At 41.6% G+C, this 25,709-nt stretch overlaps 1 protein-coding gene across 1 annotated transcript in view; it reads left to right on the plus strand.

Annotated features, from left to right (window-relative positions):
- Nucleotides 1–25,709, plus strand: part of LOC140190771 (sialate:O-sulfotransferase 2-like) — a 228,077-nt gene that overhangs the window by 100,958 nt on the left and 101,410 nt on the right. The window contains exons 2-3 of the mRNA XM_072247606.1: nucleotides 15,222–15,336; nucleotides 16,213–16,397. Coding sequence (XP_072103707.1) covers nucleotides 15,222–15,336; nucleotides 16,213–16,397 — 300 coding nt within the window. The remainder of the gene's footprint in view (nucleotides 1–15,221; nucleotides 15,337–16,212; nucleotides 16,398–25,709) is intronic.

Raw genomic sequence — 25,709 nt, forward strand, 5'->3', positions numbered from 1 at the left:
TAAAGACTGACAACAATCAACATAGAAAAAAATGTTCAAATAAGAAATAAGAATGATAACATGAGTCACAGAGTCCTTGAAAGTGAGTCTGAAGGTTGGAGAATCAGTTTAGAGTTGTGGTGAGGGAAGTTATTCACACTGGCTCAGGATGATGGTTTATCAGTCTTCAGTAGGTATTAAGATGTTGGACACCATTACAAAGTGAGGCACATCATCCATCCTTCATTTAGAGGTTATAATGTAACCAGCTTTTCTGTTTATGGATTGTTAAATCAGAGATTAGCTGAGGTTAGAATGATAATGCAGAGAGTTAACTTTAAAAATTGTCCTTATCTTTACTTTAGATTCAAAAGCAGTTACTTCCTCAAGCTGTTAGACTGATCAACACCTCCACTCACTAACCACCCTACCACCACTACATACTAATCACCTGGTATCACATACAATTAGTCTATGCACTGTATATTAGTTACCCGTGCATAAACACCAAGAGATTCTGCAGATGCTGGAAATCTGGAGTAGCACATACAAAATGCTGGAGGAATTCAGCAATTCAGGCAGTATCAATGGAGAGGAATAAATGTCAACCGTTACTTGTACATTAAAACATAGAACATAGAAAAGCTACAGCACAATACAGGCCCTTCGGCCCACAATGCTGTGCCGAACATGTACTTACTTAGAAATTACCTAAGGTTACCCATAGCCATCTATTTTTCTAAGCTCCATGTATCTACCCAGGAGTCTCTTAAAAGACCCTATCGTATTCACCTCCACCACCATCACTGGCATCCCATTCCACGCACTCACCACTCTCTGTGTAAAAAACTTACCCCTGACATCTCCTCTGTACCTACTTCCAAGCACCTTAAAATTGTGCCCTCTCATGTTAGCCACTTCAGCCCTGGGAAAAAGCCTCTGACTATCCACACAATTAAATCCCCTCATCATCTTATACACCTCTATCAGGTCACCTCTCATCCTCCGTCACTCCAAGGAGAAAAGGCCAAGTTCACTCAACCTATTCTCATAAGGCATGCTCCCCAATCCAGGCAGCATCCCTATAAATCTCCTCTGTACCCTTTCTATAGTTTCTGCATCCTTCCTGTAGTGAGGTGACCAAAACTGAGCACAGTACTCCAAGTGGGGCCTGACCAGAGTCCTATATAGCTGTAACATTACCTCTAGGCTCCCACGGTTGATGAAGGCCAATGCACCATATTCTTCCTTAACCACAGAGTCAACCTGCGCAGCAACTTTGAGTGTCCTATGGACTTGGACCCCAAGATCCCTCTGATCCTCCACACTGCCAAGAGTCTTAGCATTAATACTATGTTCTGTCATCATATTTGACCTACCAGAATGAACCACCTCACAGTCATCTGGGTTGAACTCCACCTGCCACTTCTCAGCCCAGTTTTGCATCCTATCAATGTCCCACTGTAACCTCTGACAGCCCTCCACACTATCCACAACACTCCAACCTTTGTGTCATCAAATTGTACATGGTATATTGTTTCATTGGATTTAATTAGATTTATATTTAGTGTGTGTTTTATTGTGTCCTTTATGCTTATTATTTTTAATTAGCTGCATTTGTTCTGGAGTGACAATCATTTCATTCTCCTTTGCTGACGAATGACAGTAATCAATCTTAAATCCTGAAATCAGTAGGGCAAGTTCCCGGGCAGTCAGTTTGATGAATCTTCAATAGATTAAAAGGTTGCTGACAGTAATGAGGGATGATTTGGCACAAAATTGACCTCTCATGGTTAACGTGGAAATTGCTAGTGGGGAGCTTATGGATTTTCCATAGCTTGGCGTGTGGTCCAAAAAGCCTAGTCCAACACCAAGTGCCATGTATGTTCACATCAGTGATGTGGCTGAGTATTTTGAGGCTTCGTAAACAGCTCCCACAAGCCAGGTAATTATGATTACACCTGATTGCATCTAATTCTCGCTGGAATCACCTGTCACAATTTTCCCATTACACTAAACACCCAGCGAGCTTACTCAAGCGACACACATAAAATGTTGGAGAAACTCAGCAGGTCAGGCAGCATGTATGATGGGAACAGACAGTCAATATTTTGGGCTGAGACTCTTCATCAGGACGGGAAACGAAGAGGGCAGAAGTCAGCATAAGAAGATGGGAAAAGGGAAGGATTGCAAACTGGCAGATGATAGGTGAGACTTGGTGGGTAGGGAGGGGGAGTGATAGATGGAAGAGGTAAAGAGCTGAAGAAGAAGAAATCTGGTGGGAGAAAGTGGGCCATGGAAGAACGAGGAGGAGGAGGGGAGTAAGAGGGAGGTGATGAAGAAAGGGGAGGAGAGAAGAAGAGAAGGCCACCAGATTGGGAAATGGAAAAAGTGAAGGTGGAGGGGATAAATGGGGAATAATCATAGAGAGGCTGCTCTTTCGTTTTACTCCCTCATGAACTTATGAAAATAAGAATGAGCAGCACAAGTAGCCTACTCCACCATTTAATGAAATCACAGTTGATCCAATTCAACTTGACTTTTCTCCGTGTAATCCTCCATTTCCACACCGCCGCAACAATATACATATTAAAACTTTAGCAATTTGTTTCTTAATGTCTGAAGCAAAGCCAAATTTCTGGAACCGTATTGAAATATTAAACTCCAGTACTATTGAAGGGCTCAATAACATCACCAAAAACAAAACCCAATGAAGGAAATGTTTGTACTGTAACAGCAGCAACACTAACAAAAGCCAGCCCTTACCAATTGAAACCTACTGAATCCCTTTCCACACATTTCCACCTGAATGCACTGATGGTTCATTTCATTGATGACTTCATTGCCAAGGTTAAATCTTTGAAAGGTTGTGAAGAATCCTTTGAAATTGGAGAGCTTGGGAACTTTGTGTTGGGATTTCATATGTACTCCCTTCCACGACAGGTTTCAGGAGCATTAGTTCTGAAGAGAAATTTTAACAATTCTACTTTATTGCTTTTCTACATTATTTTTCTGTGCACTATTATGGTATCTCTTTAAGTTTTGCTTTGTGTTGTGCTCAGTGCCTTTATAGCAGTGGAAAATTGAGGTTCGTCCATGGGGAAATTCAGATAGCGTTTGCAAAGTTGTTGTAATAGCCATCTGGAATGAGAATGAGTCCAGCTGAACTGGCACAATTAAATCTGATGAATGGAGGGTCAATCGAAATACAAAGCATAACTGCCTCATCTCTCTAAGGAATGGGCCTTTTAGTATGTGAGACAGGGTCTGGTGGTGCTGCAAAGCATAGCTTCAGACTAGAGTCCCCAAATATCATCCCTTCATGATGAGATAAGAGATTATCAAATGACATTTGAACAACTGCCAATCAGAGACTGGGACTGAGAAAAGAGGTGATTCTCACAGATTAGCGAGTGTACATTAAAAAACAGCCTCTTGAGAGAGTTTTGGTGTTTAAACAGCAGACAATGAGCGTTCATGAGTGAGAGAAGAGGTGATTTACATAGGTCGGCAAGTGTGCATTAAAAAGCAGCCATTCACAGGAGTTTCAGCATTTGAACACGGCCAATCAGAGATCGGGATTCATTAGCAAGGGCAAATAAAAATAAGGTGGGGCAAGCGGAGTGGCCTCTGTTGGAGCGGACAGTGTTAGAGTGGAGATCTGAGGCTTTAGCTCTCCAATGGTTTAGCAAAGAGAGCTTGAATGTGAGAAGATGAAAAGCTGTGGGCAGATATTTTTTTCAGTTTATTTATTGTTTCATTTTTTATCATTGCACAGTTAGAGTAGTAGGGATGCCAGGCAGGATAGTTGAAAGCTCCTCTTATGGGATGTGGGAAGGCAGGGAGACCTCCAGTGTCCCTGATAACTTCACCTGCAAGAAGTGCTTCCAGCTGCAGCTTCTAACACACCGTGTTCAGGAGTTGGAGCTGAAACTGGATGAACTCCAGATCATGTGGGTGGCCGAGAGGGTAGATGGGCAGGATACATAGAGAAGTAGCTACATCCAAGGACACAGGAAACTGGGTGACATTCAAGAGGATAAAAGGGGTTAAACAACCAATGTAGAGTACCCCCTTGGCCAACCCTTCAACAAGAGGTATACCTCTTTGGATACTGCTGGGGGGAGGAAAGTCACTGGCACTAGGTTTGGTCTGTGGTTCAGAAGAGAAGGGGCAGGAGAGGCTGTGGTAGGGGATTAGTTTGTTAGGGGGACAGAAAGGAGGTTCTGTGGATGAGAACTAGATTCCCAGGTGGTATGGTGCCTCCTGGGTGCCAGGGTCCATGACATCTTGGATCAAGTGGGAGGGTGAGCAGCCAGAGTTCATGGTCCACATAGATACCAATGACATAGGTAGGACGAGGGATTCTACAAAGTGTGCTCAGGACGTTAGATGCTAAGTTGAAGGACGAGGCCTCCATGGTTTTGATCTCAGGATTGCTACCCATGCCATGTGTTAGTGAAGTCAAAAATAGGATCATATAGTTTAACACACATCTAAGGATTTGGTGCAGGACAAGATCAGAAAAAACTGTAGAAAGTTGTAAACTCAGTGAGTACCATCATGGATACTAGCCTCCTTAGCCTCCAGGACACCTTCAAAAGGTGATGCATCAAAAATACGGCATCCATCATTAAGGACCCTCATCACCCAGGACATGCCCTCTTCTCATTTTTGCCATCAAGGAGGAGGTACTGGAGCCTGAAGACACACACTCATCATTTCCTCTCCACCTTAGGACAAGAGGGCACAGCCTCAGGATACAGGGGTTCCCCTTTAAAAACGGAGATGTGGGGAAATTTCTTTAACCAAAGGGTGGTGAGTTTGTAGAACTTGTTGCCACATGCAGCTGTGAAGGCCAGGTCACTGGATGTATTAAAGGCAGAGATTGATAGGTTCTTGATTGGACATGGCATCAAAGGTTATTGGAAGAAGTCTGGGACCTGAGGTTGAGGAGGAGATAGAAAAGAAGGATCAGCTATGATCTAATGGCGGAGCAGACTTGATGGGCCAGATGGTCTAATTCTGCTCCTATGTCTTGTGGTCTTATGGCCTTCAGATTTCTGAATGGAGAATGAGCCATGAACACTATCTCAGTATTTTCCCTCTCTTCTTGCACTACTTAATTAATTTAATTTTCTTTTTCTACATTTATTGTTTATTGTAATTTATAGTTATTATTATGTATTGCAATGTACCTCTGCCGCAGAACAACAAGTTTCACAAAATATGCCAGTGATAGTGAACCTGATTCTGGTTCTGAAGAAGACGAATGGCATCCTTGACTTCATCAGGTGTAGCACTGTGTACAAGAGTTGAGAGGCTTGTTACAGTTGTATGACATGCCGAGTACACCACATGTGGAAGACTGTCTACATTTCTGGTTGCCACACTACAAGGATGAGGTGGTTAAGCTTTGAGGTGCAGTAAGGATTCACAAGTATGTTCACTAATTTGGAGTGCATGAGTTATACAGAGAAATTGGAAAGGCTGTGTCTCCTTTTCCCTGGAGTGTAGGAGGCCAAGAGGTGACATGATACTATTGGGAAGTTTTCCTTGGCTGTATAGTTCAAAAATAACACACAAAGTGTTGGAGGAACTCAGCAGGTCAATAGAGAGGGATAAACAGTCAATGTTTCAAGTAGAGAAAAGTGACATATCTCCCCCAACCTTATGGTATTCTAACTTGGCTCCTGCTCCTGATGTCCTAATGAAGGGACTCAGCCCAAATCATCAACTGTTTACTCCTTTCCATAGATGCTGCCTGACCTGCTGGGCTCCTCCGGTATTTTATGTGTTACTTTGGATTTCCTGCATCTGCAGAATGTCTTGTGTTTATGACTGGCTATGCATTACATCTCTTGTTGTGCCCTGCATGTGTGCCCCAGAGGTACAAACAAGCAATCATGCTTTAGATGATAAAAAAACATTGATAGAGTGGAAAGTTAGCATCTTTGTCCCAGGGCTGATTTGTCTGATACAAGAGGACATGATATTAAGGTGATTGGAGCAAAGTATAGGGTAGATGTCAGAGGTAGGATTTTTACACAGAGATCAGTAAGTTCATGAAATGCACTGCCAGGTTTGGTGGTAAAGGCAGACACATTAGGACATTTAAAAGACTCATAGCTAGACACATGAATGAAAGGAAAAAGGAGGGCTATGTGATAGGGAACAGTTGAATCGACCTTGGAGTTGGTTATAAGGTCGGTGCGCCATCATGGGCAAAGGGTCTGGACTGTTCTATGTTCTCGGTATTACTCTGACATTTAATAAACATGGAGGGAAAAGATGTATACTGATTGTATTTCCTTCATGTATTATAGGAATAAAGTTAATATTTAACTTTAACAAGTTATTAAAAAGATCATGGAATACTACCCTTTATAACTGGAAGAGCGGAACGTACAAAGGGAAGACGTAGAAATCTTTCGGCCCAACTCATTGAACACGGTTGGACCCCATTGGACACTTTGCACACAGGGCACTCCTGCATCTTCCGAGGAGTTATCAGTCATAGGGGGACAAAACAGATTCACATGCGCTCACCACAGCTCCTGGGTGAGATTACCTAGGCTACACATGTATGCTCTTAAGTGGTGACTTAGTTAAGAGGTTTAGGATTTTGAAATGAATTAACAGGGAAACACTAAGAAACTGGTCCTTTCCTCTTCTAAGCAAAGGAGGATGAGAGGTGACTTGATAGAATGCTATAAAATGATAAGAGGCATAGGCAGAGTGGACATCAGGGTGGAAATGGCTCATATGAAAGGGTATCATTTTAAGGCGATTGAAGGAAAGTATGGTGGGGGGGATGTCAGAGGTAGATTTTTTACTCAGAGTGGTAAGTGTGTGGAACACACTGCCAGAGGTGGTGGCAGAGGCAGATATATTAAGGAGATTTAAGAGACTCTTAGACACATGAAAGAAAGGAAAGTGAAGAACTATATGGAAGGGAAAAGTCAGATTGATCTTGCCATAGTTCGAAAGATTATGGGTCAATTATGGGTCAAAGGCCCTGTGCTGTGCTGCACTCTTCTATGTTCTAATTAGCAGAGGGAGTGGTGAACCCCAGGACAAGGAAATATACTGAATTCATTCGGGACATTTAGGGGGCTCTTAGATGGGCACACGGAGGGAAAAATGGAGTACTCCGTGGGAGGGAAGGGTTTGATTGAGCTGGGAGCAAGTTAAAAGGTTGGCTCAAGATCACACTGGGTTGTACTGATCTATGTTCTATTCTCTGGAATGTGGAGGAAGAACATTTGAAACAACACTTTAAAGGTGTGAGAGTTAGAAATGAAAGAAAGCTGTTTGGATGGGAGGATTTTATTCGTATTTTATAGATACCACTTGTGCCAAGGATGCATATTGTAAGTCAGTTGTTAACCTTTCATTCCAGAGTTCTAGTTTCAAACTCCCTGAAGGAAATAAAATCCAAATTGGCATCTTCTCAGTATTCTTTGGCAAGATGTTAACATAAAGTGGTCGTATGATAGGAATGGCTTTGACTGATCTATTAGAATGTTTGAAAATTATGTGTCTGAGCTTGGGGATTGTTTTGCACTTGTAGTAGAACTTTTTTTTATACAGGCGGAGGTTTGGAATTGCTGCGTGTAGCTCTGGCCCTCCCTCTTACCCTATCCCCTAACTAGACTATCACCTCCCCCTGGTGCCTCTCCTTCTTTCACTTCTTCCATGTCTCCTCTCCTCTCCTGTCAGATTCATTCTTCTCCAGTCATTCACATTTTCTACCAATCACCTCCCAGCTTCTTACTTCAACATTCCCCCCCCCCTTCTAGCTTGTACCCCTTCCACTCACCCCACCTTCTTATTCTGGCATCTTTCCCCTTCCTTTCCAGTCCCAGTGATGGGTCTTGGCCCATAATGTTGACTGTTCATTCATTCCCATAGACGCTGCCTGACCTGCTGAGTTCCTCCAGCATTTTGTGTGTGTTGCTCTGGATTTCCAGCATTTGCAGAATCTCTTCTGCTTAAGTCCTGTTTCAAAATTTCTTTCCTCCACATAGAACATGGAATATGGAGAATGCTAAAGATTCCCAAACTTCTCAATGAAAAAAGACTCACACTTTATGCTAAAACTATACCCTAAGAATTTGGTTGAGGGATATTGAGGGCTATGATCCCGATTGGGTCGACATGTCCGTGGCTGGGGCCAGTTCTGAACGTACTGGAGCTTTTCTTTAGGTGAGAATATGCAGAGTAACAGATTGGCTAGACTAGAATGGCCGAAGGGCCCATTTCTGTGTTATTGTGCTTTATAACTCTATGAGTCTGTGACTCTGGCAAGAGAGGCACTCAATGTCTATTTTGCCAGACCCTATTAAGAGAAAGTTTGGGGCCTTCATTCTCCATTCCCTCTGAGGTGAGCATATCTGTCATTAACTAAAGAAACCAGAACTGACCAGGAATTTTGCATTAGTCATTTTCAACCATTAGCTGGAAGCTGTAAAACTCTTCAATCCCTTTCTACCTGGAGCCCAAGGGGCTCGCAAGCCCAATAATGCCACCTTCAGTTGTTCAACATGGCCAGGAATTTGATCTAATCTTCTCAGTGATTAAAAAGGAAATTAAAAAAATAATCCAGCCTGTCAGTATGTTTGAATGAGTGTTTTATCAGCTAATCTTCTCCATTTATCAGCAAATTTTACAAATTTAATCTTTAATTTATGAATAAGATGCCCTCCAGCCTCACAATACACAGCCCCATGAAGTGAGCATTAAAACCAAATTAACATGAGCTTTTTTATGCAAGGGTTTCTGATAACTAGGTCATTGTGTGACACAAGAGTACTTGCTGTAATTATTAGTACCTTTTGGAGGAATTTCAGTTTCCTATGTTTAATATTTACTGAGGGATTCCCTGGCATTCAGTGAAACTTACTTTACCATCCATTAGGATCTGAATATACAGCCCCAAAATCCAGGACCAATTCAATCTGTTTTAACAGCACAATCCTTTTGAAATATTGATGTACTGTCTTTTTCTCCTTTAGTTACCTTTGAAGCCCCTGAATTTCATAGGATTTCTAGAACAATTTGCAAGGAAATGACATATTTTGGGAGACTAAACAAAAAGAAGAGATTTGTCTTCTGGGTTCTTTATCCTCTGGCTGTCTTATCTACTACCAGCTCTCCTTAAGGGCGTTACAATATTCTGGGTTAGCTTCCAAACCATTTATTATTGTCTACCCTTTTGTTTTCTGTTGTGTTTTAATAATAGTGATAGTTCCATAGATCTCCACAAGATATTTCGCAGAATGCAAAATGAATGTACTTGCAATCTTTCACTGCTACAGTTGGAAGTTCCCACCTGCTTCAAAAGGGCAACAATTATACCAGTGTCCAAGAAGAGCAGGGTGAGCTGTCTAAATGACTATGTCCAGTACCATTTGCATCTATGGTGCTGAAGTGCTTTGAGAGGTTGATTATGACTAGAGTCAACTCCTGCCACAGCAAGGATGTGGACCCTCTGCAACTTGCCTTTCGCCACAATAGGACTACAGCAGATGTGATCTCATTGGCTCTTCACGTGGCCTTGGATCACCTGGATTATACTAATACTTACATCAGGTTGCTGTTTATTGATTACTGCTCGTGTTTAACACAATCATTCCTACAGTTCTGATCAAAAGAATTTCAAAATCTGGGCCTCTGTACTTCCCTTTGCAACTGGATCCTTGCCCTCTTTGCAGGAAGACTACAGTCTGTGCAGATCAGAAGTAATATTTCCACCTCACTGACAATCAACGCTGCTTCACCTCAAGGATGTATGCTTAGCCACTGCTCTACTCTCTCTACACCCATGACTGTGTGACTAGGAACAGCTCAAATGCCATCTATAAATTTGCTGATAATACAACTATTTTTGGTAGAATTTCAGATGGTGATGAGAAGGCATACAGGAGTGAGATAGATCAGCTGGTTGAGTCATGTTATAGCAACTGCCTTGCATTCAACATCAGTAAGACCAAAGAATCGATTGTGAACTTCAGAATGGGTACAGCATGGGAACACACACCAGTCCTCATGGAGGGATCAGGAGTGGAAAGTGTGAGCAGTTTCAAGTTCCTGATCCTCAGCATCAACATCAACATCACTGAGGACCTATCCTGGGTCCAACATATTGATGCAGTTACAAAGAAGGCACAACAGTGGTTATATTGCATTCATAGTTTGAGGAGATTTCATATGTCACCAAAGACATTTGCAAATTTCTACTAATGCACTGTGGAGATCATTCCAACTGGCTGTATTACCATCTGATATGAAGGGGCAACTGCACAGGATTGAAATAAGCTGCATAAAGTTGCAAACACAGCCAGTTCCATTAAGGCAGTAGCCTCCCCAGCATCCAGAATGTCTTTAAGGAACGATGCCCCAGAAAGACCGCATCCCCATCACCCAGGACATGTCCTCTTCTCATTGATGCTACCAGGGAGGAGGTACAGGAACCTGAAGGCACACGCTCAACAGTTCAGGAACAGCTTCTTCCCCTATGGCCATCAGATTTCTGAATGGATGAATGCTACCTTACTACTTTCTTTGTTTTGTTGCACTACTTATTTAAATTAACTTTTTAAATACAGAGTATACAGTATATATACTTACTATAATAGTTTTATTACTATGTATTGCAGTGTACTGCCGCTGCATAACAAAAAAAATCTCACATGTGCTAGTGATATTAAACCTGATTCTGATTCTGAAGTAAATATTCAGCTTACAAATTGTTTTCAACCACAAAAATGCCAAAGAATGGCTATCTGCAACAGGAGAGAGTCTAACCAGCTCAAAGTCAAAGTCAAATTTATTATCAAAGAGCCTACAGTACATGTTACCTACATACAACCTTGAGATTCAAGGTAGGTAGATTTACATTTATAGATAAATCAAGGAGTAGAATTTACAAAACATTGTAACAATTCTGACAATAACCAATGTGCAAAACAGAAAAAAATATGCAAATAAAATAAATAATACTGAGACAGGAGTAGTAAAATCCTTGAAAGTGAGTTTATAGGTTGTGGAATCAGTTGAGTGTTGTGAGTGAAGTTATCCACACTGGTTCAGGAGGCTGATGGATGTAGGTTAATAACAGCTCCTGAGCCTGATTATACCGGACCTACGTCTTCTGCTTCCATCACCAGCGCTGGCAGCCTGTTCCAGGCATCCACCACGCCCTGTGTTTTTAAAAAAAATACTTACCACTCACATTTCCTTTAAACTTTGCCCCCTCACCTTAAATGCATGTTCTTTGCTGCCAGAGGAAGTGATATAAGCTGATACCATTTCCACCTTTAAAGGGCATTTGGATTAGTACAGAGGGGAGATACTCGGAGGGTGATAGGCTGAACGCAGGCCACTAGGACTAGCAGGGAGGATGCTGTAGTCAGCATGGACCAGTTAGACCACAGGGGCTGTTTCTGTGCTACATTATTCTATGCCTATTTAACATTTCTATCCTGGGGAAAAGATTCTGTTTGTCCACCCTAACTAAGCTCACTACCGTGGTCCTTTGTAGAGTGCGGTGTTGGATGCTTTGCACTACAGTAGTTTGAATTCTCAAACTTAGAAGAGAGGAAGGGAACTGGTGATGAGGGGGAATAGGAACTAACTGTACTGGCAAGAAGGAATAACATTTTCCACAGATTGGTTTGTAATAGTTCTGCACTGATTTCTATTTTCTTCCTTCTGATTGGGATTATTACGAGAATCAGCAAACATTGCACGTCTTATCTAAGTTGCCTTGCTTCAATATTGGAAGGATAATCTTTTCTGAAATAGGTATCATGAGTAGACAAGATGGTGAAGAAGGCTTTTGGCACACTGCCCTTGATCAGTCAGAGTAATGAGTATTGAGGTTGGGATGTGAGGCTGTATTTGGAATATTGTGTGGAATTTTGATTAACCTACTATAGGGAAGACACCATTAAGCTGGGAAGAGTGCAGAAATTATTTACAAGAACAGTGCCAGGACTCAAGGGACTGAGTAAGTTTGAGCAGGCTAGGATTTTATTCACTGGAGTATAGACAATGAGTTGTGATCTTACCAAGATGTATAAACTCAAGAGGAGTGTAGATAGGATGAAGGCACTCAGATACTCAGATTTATTTTTTTTCCCAGAATTGGGGAATCAAGGACTAGAGAGCATAAATTTGTTATGCAAGGAGAGATATTTCAAGGAACTTGTAGAGCAGCTTCTTTTTTCTTATCCAGAGAGTGGTCTGTATATGGAATAAGCTGCCCGAGGAAGTGGTTGAGGCAGGTACATTAATAATATTTAAAAAGGTTCATGGACAGGTACATCAATAGGAAAGGTTTTAAGACGATCTGAGCCAAACCCAGGCAAATGGGTTAGCATGGACCAGTTGGGCTGAAGGGCCCATTTCCATGCACTGTACCTCTAAGATATATAGTGCCATTGACATTTAGGACAAGAGCGTTCAAATGTATGAAGTCAGAGCAGGAGTCAGTACACAAGCCCAGCAGACAGCTCCAATGTTCAACAAGACTTTGGCTGGTCTGATTGTAATCTCACCTCTGTATTCCCTCCTAACTCCTGTCAGCTTTCATCCCCTCGCTGGCCTGACCAATCAGCTGAAGTCTGGCCTTCCAACAGAAGACCAGACCTGGGTCACACCAAAGAGGTAATGTGGTCCAAGGATAGGGAACCAGTGAGCTCAGTCAGCAGAAGCTCTGGCCCATTACCTTCCTCACCTTCCCCGACAATACTCTCTCAGTGGAGTCTTGGACATCCAGGCTTGGAGACTTCAGGACTGCTTTGGAGAACGAGAGACCATGGAACCTAACAGGGACCAGCACAAAATAGGCCCAACTGGCCCTTCGAGCCACGCCACCCAGCAACTCTCGATTTTACCCTCGTCTAATCACAGGACAATTTACAATGATCAATTAGATTACTAACTGGTACGTCTTTGGACTGTGGGAGGAAACCGGAGCACCCAAAAGAAACCCACGCATTCCATAGGGAGGGCATAGAGACTCCTTGCAGACAACACTGGAATTGAATTCCGAACTCCGACACCCCGGACTATAGCATCAAGCAACACACATAGAAGTTGCTGGTGAACACAGCAGACCAGGCAGCATCTATTGGAAGAGGTACAGTCAACGTTTTGGGCCGAGAGCCTTCGTCAGGACTAACTGAAGGAAGAGCTAGTAAGAGATTTGAAGGTGGGAGGGGGAAGGGGAGATCCGAAATGATAGGAGAAGACAGGATGGGGAGGGATGGAGCCAAGAGCTGGACAGCCGGAAAAAGGGATATGAGAGGATCATGGGATGGGAGGCCGAGGGAGAAAGAAAATGGGGAGGGGGGGAAAAACCCAGAGGATGGGCAAGGGGTATAGTGAGAGGGACAGAGGGAGAAAAAGGAGAGAGAGAATGTGTGTATATAAATAAATAACGGATGGGGTACGGCGGGGAGGTGGGGCATTAGCGGAAGTTAGGGAAGTCAATGTTCATGCCATCAGGTTGGAGGCTACCCAGACGGAATATAAGGTGTTGTTCCTCCAACCTGAATGTGGCTTCATCTTTACAGTAGAGGAGGCTGTGGATAGACATGTCAGAATGGGAATGAGATGTGGAATTAAAATGTGTGGCCACTGGGAGATCCTGCTTTCTCTGGCAGACAGAGCGTAGGTGTTCAGCAAAACGATCTCCCAGTCTGCGTCGGGTCTCGCCAATATATAGAAGACCACATCGGGAGCACCGGATGCAGTATATCACCCCAGCCGACTCACAGGTGAAGCGTTGTCTCACCTGGAAGGACTGTTTGGGGCCCTGAATGGTGGTAAGGGAGGAAGTGTAAGGGCATGTGTAGCACTTGTTCCGCTTACAAGGATAAATGCCAGGTGGGAGATTGGTGGAGAGGGATGGGGGGGACGAATGGACAAGGGAGACGCATAAGGAGTGATCCCTGCAGAAAGCGGGGGGGGAGGGGGAGGGAAAGATGTGCTTCGTGGTGGGATCCCGTTGGAGGTGGCTAAAGCAGGATCTCCCAGTGGCCACACATTTTAATTCTACATCCCACTTCCATTCTGACATGTCTATCCACGGCCTCCTCTACTGTAAAGATGAAGCCACACTCAGGTTGGAGGAACAACACCTTATATTCCGTCTGGGTAGCCTCCAACCTGATGACATGAACATTGACTTCTCAAACTTCCGCTAATGCCCCAACTCCCCCTCGTACCCCATCCATTATTTATTTATATACACACATTCTTTCTCTCTCTCCTTTTCTCCCTCTGTCCCTCTCACTATACCCCTTGCCCCATCCTCTGGGTTTTTCCCCCTCCCCTTTTCTTTCTCCCTAGGCCTCCTGTCCCATAATCCTCTCAAATCCCTTTTGCCAATCAACTGTCCAGCTCTTGGCTCCATCCCTCCCCCTCCTGTCTTCTCCTATCATTTCGGATCTCCCCCTAGCCCTCCCACTTTCAAATCTCTTACTAGCTCTTCTTTCATTTAGTCCTGACGAAGGATCTTGGCCCAAAACATCGACTGTACCTCTTCCAATAGATGCTGCCTGGCCTGCTGTGTTCACCAGCAACTTTTATGTGTGTTGCTTGAAATTCCAGCATCTGCAGATTTCCTTATAATAACAACATGCTAACCGTTACGGTACCAAGGCACTAGGGCTGTTGTGAAACAGGAGAATTTTTATCAGAAAGTAACAATGGGAATTTTTCTTGCCCCAGGGCATATCTCATGTTGTGTGGGGGTGGGGAGAATCTCATTAAAATCTATCGAAAATTGAAAGGCCTAGATAGAGTAGATATGAAGAGAGTGTTTACTATTGTGGGAGAATCAAGAAACAGAGAGCACAACCTCAGAATAGAGAGATGTCATTTAGAACAGAGATGAAGAGGAATTTCTTTAACCACGGGGTGGTGAATCTATAGAGTTGATTGCCATAGACAACTGTGGAGGCCAAGTAATTGGGCATATTTAAAGCAGAGGTTGATAGGTTCTTGATTACTCAGGGCATCAAAGGTCATGGGGAGAAGGCAGGAGAATAGGCTAGAGAGGATAGTAAAGTCAATGATGAGGGATGGCCAAGCAGTCTCAATGGGCTAAATGGCCTAATTCAGCTCCAATGTCTTATGGCCTTATGGTGAATCACCACACTATATCTCCAGGTTTTATTTATTGCTGTTGTGTGAAACTTATTTACTTTCTCTTCCTCTCTCCATCCTAGCAAGATATATTGGCTGTTATCTCGACACCACCAAGCAGAGGGCACTAAGGGGAACAGCATTCTTTGACTACAGAAAGATGACCATATTTCGTTGCCAGGACAACTGTGCTGAAAGGTAAGGTCATGGAATTCCATCTATCATTCTCTTTTTCATTCATGCTCACAACGTAATAAGGATTTGTACAGTACACAGTGGTCAATTTTTCTAGATACTGTATCACCTGTACCTAATAAAGTGCCCACTGAGTGTATGTTTGTGCTCCTCTTCTGCTGTAGCCCATCAGCTTCAAGGTTTGATGTGTTGTGTGTTCAGGAATGCTTTTCTGCACATCACTGTCGTAACGTGTGGTTATTTGAGTTACTGTCACTTTCCTGTCAGCTTGAACCAATTGGCCATTCTCCTCTGACCTCTCTCAAGTTTTCACCACTGAACTGTCGCTCACTGGATGTTTTTTTTTTGTTTTTCACACCATTCTTTGTAAATTCTAGAGATTGTTGTGTGTGAAAATTGCAGGAGATCAGCACTTTCTGAGATACTCAAACTGCCCCATCTGGCACCCAATCATTCCATAGTCAAAATTATTTAGATCACATTTCTTCACCATTCTGATGTTTGGTCTGAACAGCAACTAGACCTCTTAATGATGGTTGCCACAATTTACTAACCCTATTGCATACGTCTTTAGAATGTGGGAGGAAACTGGAGCACCTCCAGAAATTCCATATAGTCATGTGGAGAAAATACAAATTTTTTATAGGCAGTGGTGGGAATTGGACGCCGATCACTGCTGTTGTAAAGCCTTACCCTAGCCACTATGCTACCAAGCTACCTCTCAAAACCCATACCATCATTTGGAGAATGTGCAAACTCCATACATACAGTAACTGAGCTAGGGACTGTATCCAGCTCAGCTGGAGCTGTGAGGTTGCAGCTCGATTTGCTGTGCCGCAGTGTCACCCTGTTAACAGCCTCTTCTATTTGTATCTCCAGGGGTTATCAGTATGCTGGCCTGGAGTTTGGAGCTGAATGTTACTGTGGGCACAAGATCCAGGCCCAGAACACCAGTGACTCCGAATGCAGCATGGAATGCAAGGGGGAAAAGAGCAGCACTTGCGGAGGCCCAAACCGGCTGTCTGTCTACCGACTGGAGCTGACCCACGAATCTGCCAGACGATGTAAGCCCAGTAACAATCGCTCAGTGCATTTCCCTCTATAGCACTGCAGTGTGAAACATTCTCCCATATAGTTTAGATATACAGTACACCAACTTCTCAATCAAAGGCTATGCAAAGTGACATCACTTGTCTTTGAGTGGATTGGAGCTGATTGGACCAATCTTGTCTAAAGATTTAGGAAATGGCATGATTGAGAAGATTTGATGTGTAAAATTCGAATTGCATAAACAAGCCCCAGTTGTTAGTGAATCAATAATTATTGGAAGACTTTGCAGTAGTTTTGGCCTTGATTTCTTTTTGCTGCTGTTTACAAGATTTCCATTTACATGGACTATGTTTTGCCGTTTGCTCAGAAACAGAATCAGGTTTATTATTAAATTTGTTTCCATTTGTACAGCAGTACTGTGTAATACATAAAAATACTGTAAATTACAATGAGAAATATAAAAAATATAAGTTAGTAGTGCAAAAGAATAATGTAGTTAGTGTTCTTTCAAACTACAAACTCAGAAATCATTGGAAGAAAAGGAGTGCTGTTTCACTCTAGCCAAAATCCATCAATCTTTAATGGAAAAATTGTACCTGCATTGTACGCAATAGGAAAAAAAATATTCTGGAAACGCTCAACAGGTCAGGCAGCATCTGTAGAAAGAGAAGCAGTGTTAATGTTTCAGATCGAAGGTCTTCCCTCTAAGATGAGCCAACTATATTCAAATAATTAGCAGGCAATTCTCAAGGTGTATAATTTATATATACTTTGACAATAAAATGTACTTTGAACTTTGAAATATCCCCTATGTCCTATCCAGACTTCCTCTTTCTCAATTCTGATGAAGACTCTTCAACACAGGTTTCAATTTCTCCTCTGCACAGCTACTGCCTGATCTGTTGAGTATCATTTCAGCTTCCTGCCATTTGCAGTTTTTTAAAATTTTCAATCAAACAAAATAGCAGTTCACAACCAGATTTTTCTCCAACTAAACCCAAGTACAGAAAATAAAGGAAAGAACTACACAAGCAAAAATAAAACTGACACTCAAACACATTTGCCTCAATATTTCAGTCAATATCAATTTATTATCAAATTACATGTATGTTACCATATACAGGACTATTTGAAATACAGGAAAATAAAGAAATACAATACATTTTATAAAAAAATATATATATAAATAAAGATTGACAAGCAACCAATTTGCAAAGAGATACATTGAGCAAATTTTAAAAAACCATCAAATACGGAGAATATGAGTTGTAGAGTCCTTGAAAGTGAACCTGAAGGTTATGTAATCTGTTCAGGGCTGTGGTGACTGAAGTTATCTACACCAGTCCAGGAACGATCATTGTAGGGTAATACCTGTTCCTGAACCTAAGGTTCCTTTACCTCCTGCCTAACGGTAGCAGTGAGCCGAGAGCATGGCCTGAATGCTGGAGGTCTTGATGACGGATGCTGCTTTCTTACGGCAGTGCTCCATGGGTGATTCATCTCTCAAGCACCGAAGAGGAAAAGATTTTTGGAAAAAGTGATAAGAACTGTTAGAAGTAAGGGCTATTGGAGACAGAATCAGTACTAGTGAGAATAAAAGGAACTTGATGGGTACTAGAAATGTGGAAATTGGGATAAGTTGGGTGGTCCTGCAGAGAGTCAATCTGGACTCTGTGTTCCTACTGACCTCCATCAGTCCGATTTGGGATCAAGTGGTGGAGAAGGGTGAGGATGACTCACTAATTCAGTGGAAGACACAAGAGTCATAGATGAGTCTAACTTTGTTCTTTAAGTGAGGTGCACACCTATCACATGGTAGTGTGATGACATATGCAATTTGCATGTTTTTACATATAACCTGCAATGAATTATTTAAATGAGCAAGAATGCTAAATCAGACTGCGCGCACACACACACACTCTTGCTGAAATATTAAATACACAACATCATACAATTGAAGAAGAACTGCTTCTGCCGGTAGGAAGGGAAGTTCTGAGTACAGTTTGTGTAAGTCACCAGACCAAATAATTAAAGCATTTCCACTCAGTGACAACTCTTTTCAAAGATGAACAAATGAAATGTCTGAGAATGTGGAAGACACATTGTGCAACATACTTAGGGCAACAGAATTTGCACTGCTGTTGGAGTAGTCAGATTTGCCAGGAAATGATTCTTTGCTTCTTGGTTATCTTGGCTTTATAAAAGGTGAAAGTATGGTTCAAGAGATGTTACTTGCAAGGGGACTAGAAAGAGATACAAAGGGGTAATTAATATTTTGGTTTGTTGAGCAATTTTTTAAAGAGAAGGACATTCCGCTTATCAACATTCTTTCTTGTGCAACAAATGGGGCACCATCATTCCCAAACACCTGTAAAGAGGAGTTAACAGGAAAGATGGAGGAAAAGCTGGTCTCGCTACAAAGTGACTTTGAGCTGAAAAAAGTCATATAAGACTTTTGGCTGCAGAAAGAAATCTCTGAACGCTATCCTGCACTGTAGAATAAGATCAAGGTGTTCTTTATTGCCTTTCTAACGTCATGTTTAGTGGAGTGCAGTTTCAGTGCAAGGAAACAGACTGCAAATTACTGAATGTGGAGATCTGCGTCTCCTGAATGACGTTCAGCCTGATGTTGAGAAGCTGATATCACTGTAGCAAGCCCAGCCATCTCATGGAAAGGTGAAAAATTAATGAAGCAGTGAATATTTGGACTACCAATGTACAGTGCTGCTAGAAAGTTCGTGAACCCTGTAGAGTTTACTCTATTTCTGTATAAATATTACTTAAAATGTGATCAGGTTTTCACTTGAGTCCTAAAACTAGATAAAGAGAACCCAATTAAATCAAAAACATTATACTTGTTCATTTATTTATTGGAGCATTTTTCTCAATATTACATTTATTTGTTGAAAAAAAGTACGTGAACCTTTGCTTTTGGTAACTGGTGTATGTAAACCCCTTGTACAGCAATAACTCCAACCAAATGTTTCCGGTAAATGTTGATCAGTCCTGCACGTCAGCCAGGCCATTCCTCCTTACAAAACTGCTTCAGCTCTAGGACGTTGGTGGGCTGCTTTGCTTGAACTGCTTGCTTCAGGTCCTTCCACAACATTTCTATAGGATTAAGGTCAAGACTTTGACTCAGCCATTCCAAAACATGAACGTTCTTCTTTTTAAACCATTCTGTTGTTGATTTACTCTTGTCTTTCGGATCATTGTCTTGTTCAATTATCCAACTTCTATTAAGTTTCAGGTGATGGCCTGCTACGCTGACATTCTCCTGTAAAATGTCTTGATACAATTTCGAATTCACTATTCCCTCTATGGTTGCAAGCTATCCAGGCCCTGGGTCAGCAAAGCTTCACATTCCATCATGCTTCACAGTTGGGATGAGTTTTTGGTGTTGGTGCACAGTGCCAATTTTCTCCAAGCATAGCAATGTGCATTTCTGCCAAAAAGTTCAACTTTTGTCTCATCTGTCCACAGAACATTGTCCCAAAAGCATTGTAAAACATCCAGATAGTCTTTTGCAAACTTGAGACATGCAGCAATGGTTTTTTTTTTGGAGAGCAGCGGTTTCCTCTGAGGTGTCCTTCCGGGAACACCATTGTCGTTCAGTGCTTTTCCTGTAGTGACGCATGAACAGAGACTTTAGCAAGGTCTAGAGATTTCTGCAGGTCTTTTGCTGTTACCCTTTGTGTTCTTGTTGTGATCTTTGCAGGATGCACACTCCTAGGGAGAGTAGCAACAGAAATGAGTCTCCTCCATTTGTAGACGATTTTTCTCACTGTGGACTGATGAGCACTCAGGTCTTTAGAATTGCCTTTGTAGCCTTTTCCAGCTTCATGCATCTCTACAACTCTTCTTCTAGGGTGCCCTGAAAGTTGTTTTGATTGAGGCATGGTGCACATAAACAGATCTTCCATGAAAGGATCAGACTCTGTCAGTAACCTGACTTTGTGTGTCTTTTTATAGAGCAGGGCACCTCTACATCTTATCTCATTGATTGGAACATCGGACTCCAAATAGCTTTTGTAGAAGGCATTACCCCAGATGTTCGCATAAGTTTTCCAGCAAATATATGTAATATTGGATAATTTTTCTCAATCAATAAATGAACAAGTATAACCTTTTTTGTGTTACTTATTTAATTAGATCTCTCTATCTAGTTTTAAGAATTGCGTAAAGATTTGATCACATTTTAGGTCATATTTACACAGAAATTCTATAGGGTTCACAAGATTGCTAGCATCACTGTATGCTCTACCACTGTCATTAAATAAGGAAATCATTTTATTTATAGCTCTAAATAGATTTGAATAACTTTTACAATTATTTGTCACTGTTTTGAATTTGCAGTTAATATTTTCTTTCACTGTGCACCAGAAATCAAAATTCTTAATAACTTTTTTTTATATAATAGCTGGAAAGGAAGAGGGGGACACTGAGGATGTGGTGGGGGAGCCAAGGGGTTGTAACCAAAAAGGTTTAGGAAAGACTACTGTAGGAGATCAGCACCTTCTCTACCCTGCCCAATCATCCTCAAAAGAAAGCATTCAAAAACCACACCTAACTGAAACACAACTTACATTTGTAAGAGCAGTTGAAATCGCTGTTTCAATGGAAACCACACACAGAGATTCAATTGGGTTGCAATGAGGAATAAAAATGAGCATGAACAAAATTGCAACTTTTAAACAGAAGGCAGTTTGGCAGAACAAATGGTAATACAGTTGTGGCAGGGGCTCACATACATCAGACCAATGCCAGGTTAAGTGTGAAACATGCAGAAAATGCAACAAAGTAGGACACATACAAAAATTATGTCAGGCAGACAAAAATAAATGGACTGCACAGGGGAAAGAAAAAGATAAAAAGTCAAGCAGCAGTTTCAATAAGAGCATGAATCTGCATGATGTCGATAAAAAATCTGATAATGATGAGAGTGACACAGGACTGTGTAGTCTTGAGATTTACATTGTGAAAATGAACAATAGACAGGCAAAATGGCTTACATCAGAAGTGAACAGTTAATTAATTAAAATAGCATTGGACTCTGGCTCAGCTGTCTTATTCATTCTACACAATGAGCTTGAATGGCATTTCAAAGATAATAAACTGAAGTCTGCAGATATCCAGCTAAGAACTTACTCTGGAAAAAGGATAATTCCTGTGAGAATGACTTTTGTAAAGGCAAAATACAGCAACCAACAAGCCACATTGGGCTTGTATGTGGTCAAACCAGGAGGGCCAGCTTTGTGGGGACGTACGTGGCTGAAACAACTACAACTGGAATGAAGATCCATCCACTATTCGCATGCCACATCCCCTGCAATAAATCCAACTGAAAGTGAATTAAGAAGCCTACTGGATGATGCCGCAGCTGTCTCCATGCTGTACACCATGAACCGTTGCCCAACAGAGGACAAATAGGTATTGGTGCCGGCTTCTGTGCCTCCGATTGGAAAGCATATTGGACCAAGGAAGGACCATGCTGCTCAGAGGAATCATGAAAGTGACAAAAGCAGTGGTTTGACTACAACAGTTTTTGTAGGTAACATATCTAAGAAAGTTTCTGATATGATAATCAGGCAGTTATCTCTGAAATGTGGCTTGGTTTTAAGCTGGAAGATAGTTCAATGAACTTTGGGAAAGTTGCAAGCATTTGGCTTTTTTGAATATAAAGAACCAGAATTTACTGTTTGTGCATTAAGATTATTGCATGAACTTCAAGTGGGAGACAAAAAGCTGCCTGTAAAAGCAGATGTAAAGACCAATGCCCAGCTGGAAGAATGGAAGGCCAAGAAGAATGGAGTCAATGGGGATATGAAAACAGAGGATTCATCGGGTGATGTTGTAGATGAGAAAGCCAAGAGGAGAGGTCAGATTGTAAAGGAAGTAATAGAAGGACTAATAGGAGAATCATCCATTGAACTAAATGGACCTTCCCAAGATCAAGACGCACAAACTAGAATCAGAAAAAAGAGGAACAAGGTAGAGAGAAAGAATATGAGCGAGAAAGAGAAAGGTGTGAAAGGGAGAAGGAACATGAGAAAGAAAAAGAATGGGATTGAAGTAGATCAGAGAGAGAAAAGCTGAGAAAAGGAGTAGAAAGGTGTACAGACCTGTCAGAACCACTTCCTGCTGTCTCCGAGTCAACTCTTGCAACCACCACGGAGGAGGCCCCAGAACCCGAGATTGTTTTCACAGCCACAAGTCTCACCTGCCAAGCAGAGTGACCTCCCTTGTCAGGAAAGACATTATCCCACAAGAGTAAGAAATCCTCCACAGAAATTAAATCGCTAGGCCTGAATGGGACTATCTGAAAAATTATTATGCTATGGATGTCTGTGTAGTAGTTGTATTATATAGTATATTGTGTGTATAGTTGAGATGCATACTATATCGTGTTGGAATTTATCACTAAGCAGGGAGTAGAGTTGTGTATTTAATATTTCAGTAATATTTGATTAATCTTGTATATATTATATATGTATTTGATTAAGTATTCTTCTTTGTTTAAATAATTCATTATGGGTTATATATCAAATTTCATGAATTACATATGTAATCTCGCTACTACATGATATGTGTGTGCCTTGCTTTAAGTAAAAAAAAATGAATTTAGGCTCACATCTCAAACTCCTGTGTCTTCCTTTTAATTAGTTTAATGTTTTGAAGTTACAAAACATGACATATGGGGCTTTCCATATTTAGCAATGAGTAATGAAATGCCATATGAAGCACACAAACCCTCACTGTCTTGTTGTGAATTCTAAGCAAAACATGTTTTGAAGTGTTTTCCATTTCTGAAAGTTTTCACAAAGTGACTGAAAATAAACCAAGTTCTTGTTTGCTTAATTAGAGTGTATTCTCTTCAAATGTTCAAGGAACCTGGACTGTATCATTGCCTGTTTTGAAAAGACTTCAGACAGCAGACACTTTGGCTGCTGTCAGTTGCTTGTTGCTGGTATGAATCTATATTTCAGATAGTCCACACTGTACTGTCTACACTTCTTTTTCATCTGGTTTGCTTCTGCCATTTTCATTATGGATTAACAAGCACAGTCAACTGGCAATTTTTAAGTCCAACCTCAGGCACTGCGATCAATAAAGAAGAAAGTTATGACATCCTAATTGGCATGTTTTGTAACTTCAAAGCATTAAACTAATTCAAAGGAGAACACAGAAGTCTGAAGTGCGAGTCTAACTTTGTGTTTTTCTTTAAGGCACACACGTATCATACGGTAGCGTGCAGACATTTGCAATTCCCGTAGTTTTACATGTAACCATTATGATTTATATAAACAACAGAGAATACTTAATCAAACTATGTATTTACTAAATTACTCAAATATTATTGAAATAATAAATACACAACACTCCTCACTGCTTAGTTCTAAACTCCAGTGCAATGAAGAATGCATCTCAACTATATACACTGTATATTATATTATACAACTACCACATACAGACATCCACAGCATAGTAAATTCTAAATTGTCACATTCAGGCTTAAATATTTAATCGCCATGGAGGATTTCTTATTCTTGAGATACGGTCTTTCCTGATAAGGAGAATCACTCTGTTTAGCAGGTGAGACTTGTGACTGTGAAACAATCTCAGGCTCTGAGGCCTCCTCTGAGATGGCCGTAGGAGATGACTTTCAGATTGCAGGAAGTGGGTCTGCCCCCTCTCCACTCTAGCAATTCACTCCTCTCTCATCAACTGATTGTTAGGTTGCCTCTAGATGATATCTGATGCAATTTCCATTCTGGTGCAGTTCTGTCCTTAATCTTTCCGAATACCCACTTTTGATCACCTCTGTAGTCTCTCACCAGAACTGCTTGTCTGTGAGTGAAACATTGATCCTCCTTGTTTGGTGAGCTTTCATTTTGTCTCAGCTGTTCGTCCTGCATACTCCTCTGAGATTGGGTCTGAGGCGATCCAAGCGCGAATGCAAGGGATGGCCCTGGAACAACATTTCTGGTGATTTGTTGGTTGAATGGAGTGTGCTGCATTGTGATATGTAAGGAGGAAATTGGCAAGCTACTGATTCCGTGTCAGTGTAGTGTGTTCTGTAGACATTGCTCACAGTGGGCTCTTTACACTGTTGACAAACCTTTCTGCCAAGCCATTTGTGACTGGATGGTACAGTGCAGATGTAATGCAGTATGTCTTATTCCATTCACTTCTTAGGAATGACTGAAACTGTTCTGCCACAAACTGTGGTTCATTCTCACTGACTAAGTGTTCTAGAACACCAGTCCTTGAGAAAAATTTTCTCAACACATCAACAGTGTGCGAGGCTGTGGTGGAGGCTATTGGGAAAACTTGTAGCTACATTAGCTATGATCAAAAATTTGTGCCCATGGCTCGTCCACCAAAATCTGCATGAATCCTCTGCCAGGGTAATGCAGGCCATTCCCAGGTTTGGAGAGGCACTGCTCTTGGCATCTTCTGGGCATGCTGGCATCCTGCACGGTGCATAGCAAGCTGCTCAATCTGCTGATCTCTCCTGGGCCACCAGACAAAGCTTCGAGCCAACTCGAAAATGAAAATTTTAACCACTCCTAGATGACAAGCATACAGCTCCTGCAACATTTTAGCTCTCAGCTTGGATGGTACTACAACTCTCAATCCCTGCATAAGGTAACCTCTGTCAAGGGCAAGTTCATCTCAGTGCTGGAGTTTCTGCTGCACATTCCAGCCATTTTGGGTGAGGTCCTTTCATGTTTCCCTTTGGATCATCTCTGCCATAATAGAGAGATTTTTGATTTGTGTTAGGGAGAATATGTCAAGAGTTGTGTCTTTTTTGTACATTTTTCCACTATTTCCTTTTCCATGGGTAAACAAGGCATTTCCATGACTACTTGTCCTCTTGAATTCAGTCTTTTAATTGTTGTCTCCAAGAAACAGAACCCACCTCCCCGTTCACACTGCTGCTGTCAGTGGAACACACTTCCGTGGATTGAAGATAGACACTATTGGTTGATGATCAGTAACGAGGGTAAACTCTCTCCCATACAAGTATTGGTTAAAATGTTTTACACCCCAAACCAGACTCAAGGTCTCTCTGTCAATCTGTGCATATTTTTTCTCTGCATTAGTAAGGAACGTGATGCAAAGCCTATGGGGTGTTCACTGCCATCACTCATTACATGTGACATGACTGCACATATACCATACGGTGAGGTGTAACAGGCAAGTTTCACTGGATGATGTGGATCATAATATGTGAGTATAGTGTCTGATGTTACCATTTCCTTTACTCTTTTGAAAGCCACTTCACACTGCTTTGTCCATTGCCATTTCTTCTGCAGTAATGA

This window comes from Mobula birostris, chromosome 31, assembly GCF_030028105.1.
Source record: "Mobula birostris isolate sMobBir1 chromosome 31, sMobBir1.hap1, whole genome shotgun sequence".
Classification (NCBI taxonomy): Eukaryota; Metazoa; Chordata; class Chondrichthyes; order Myliobatiformes; family Myliobatidae; genus Mobula; species Mobula birostris.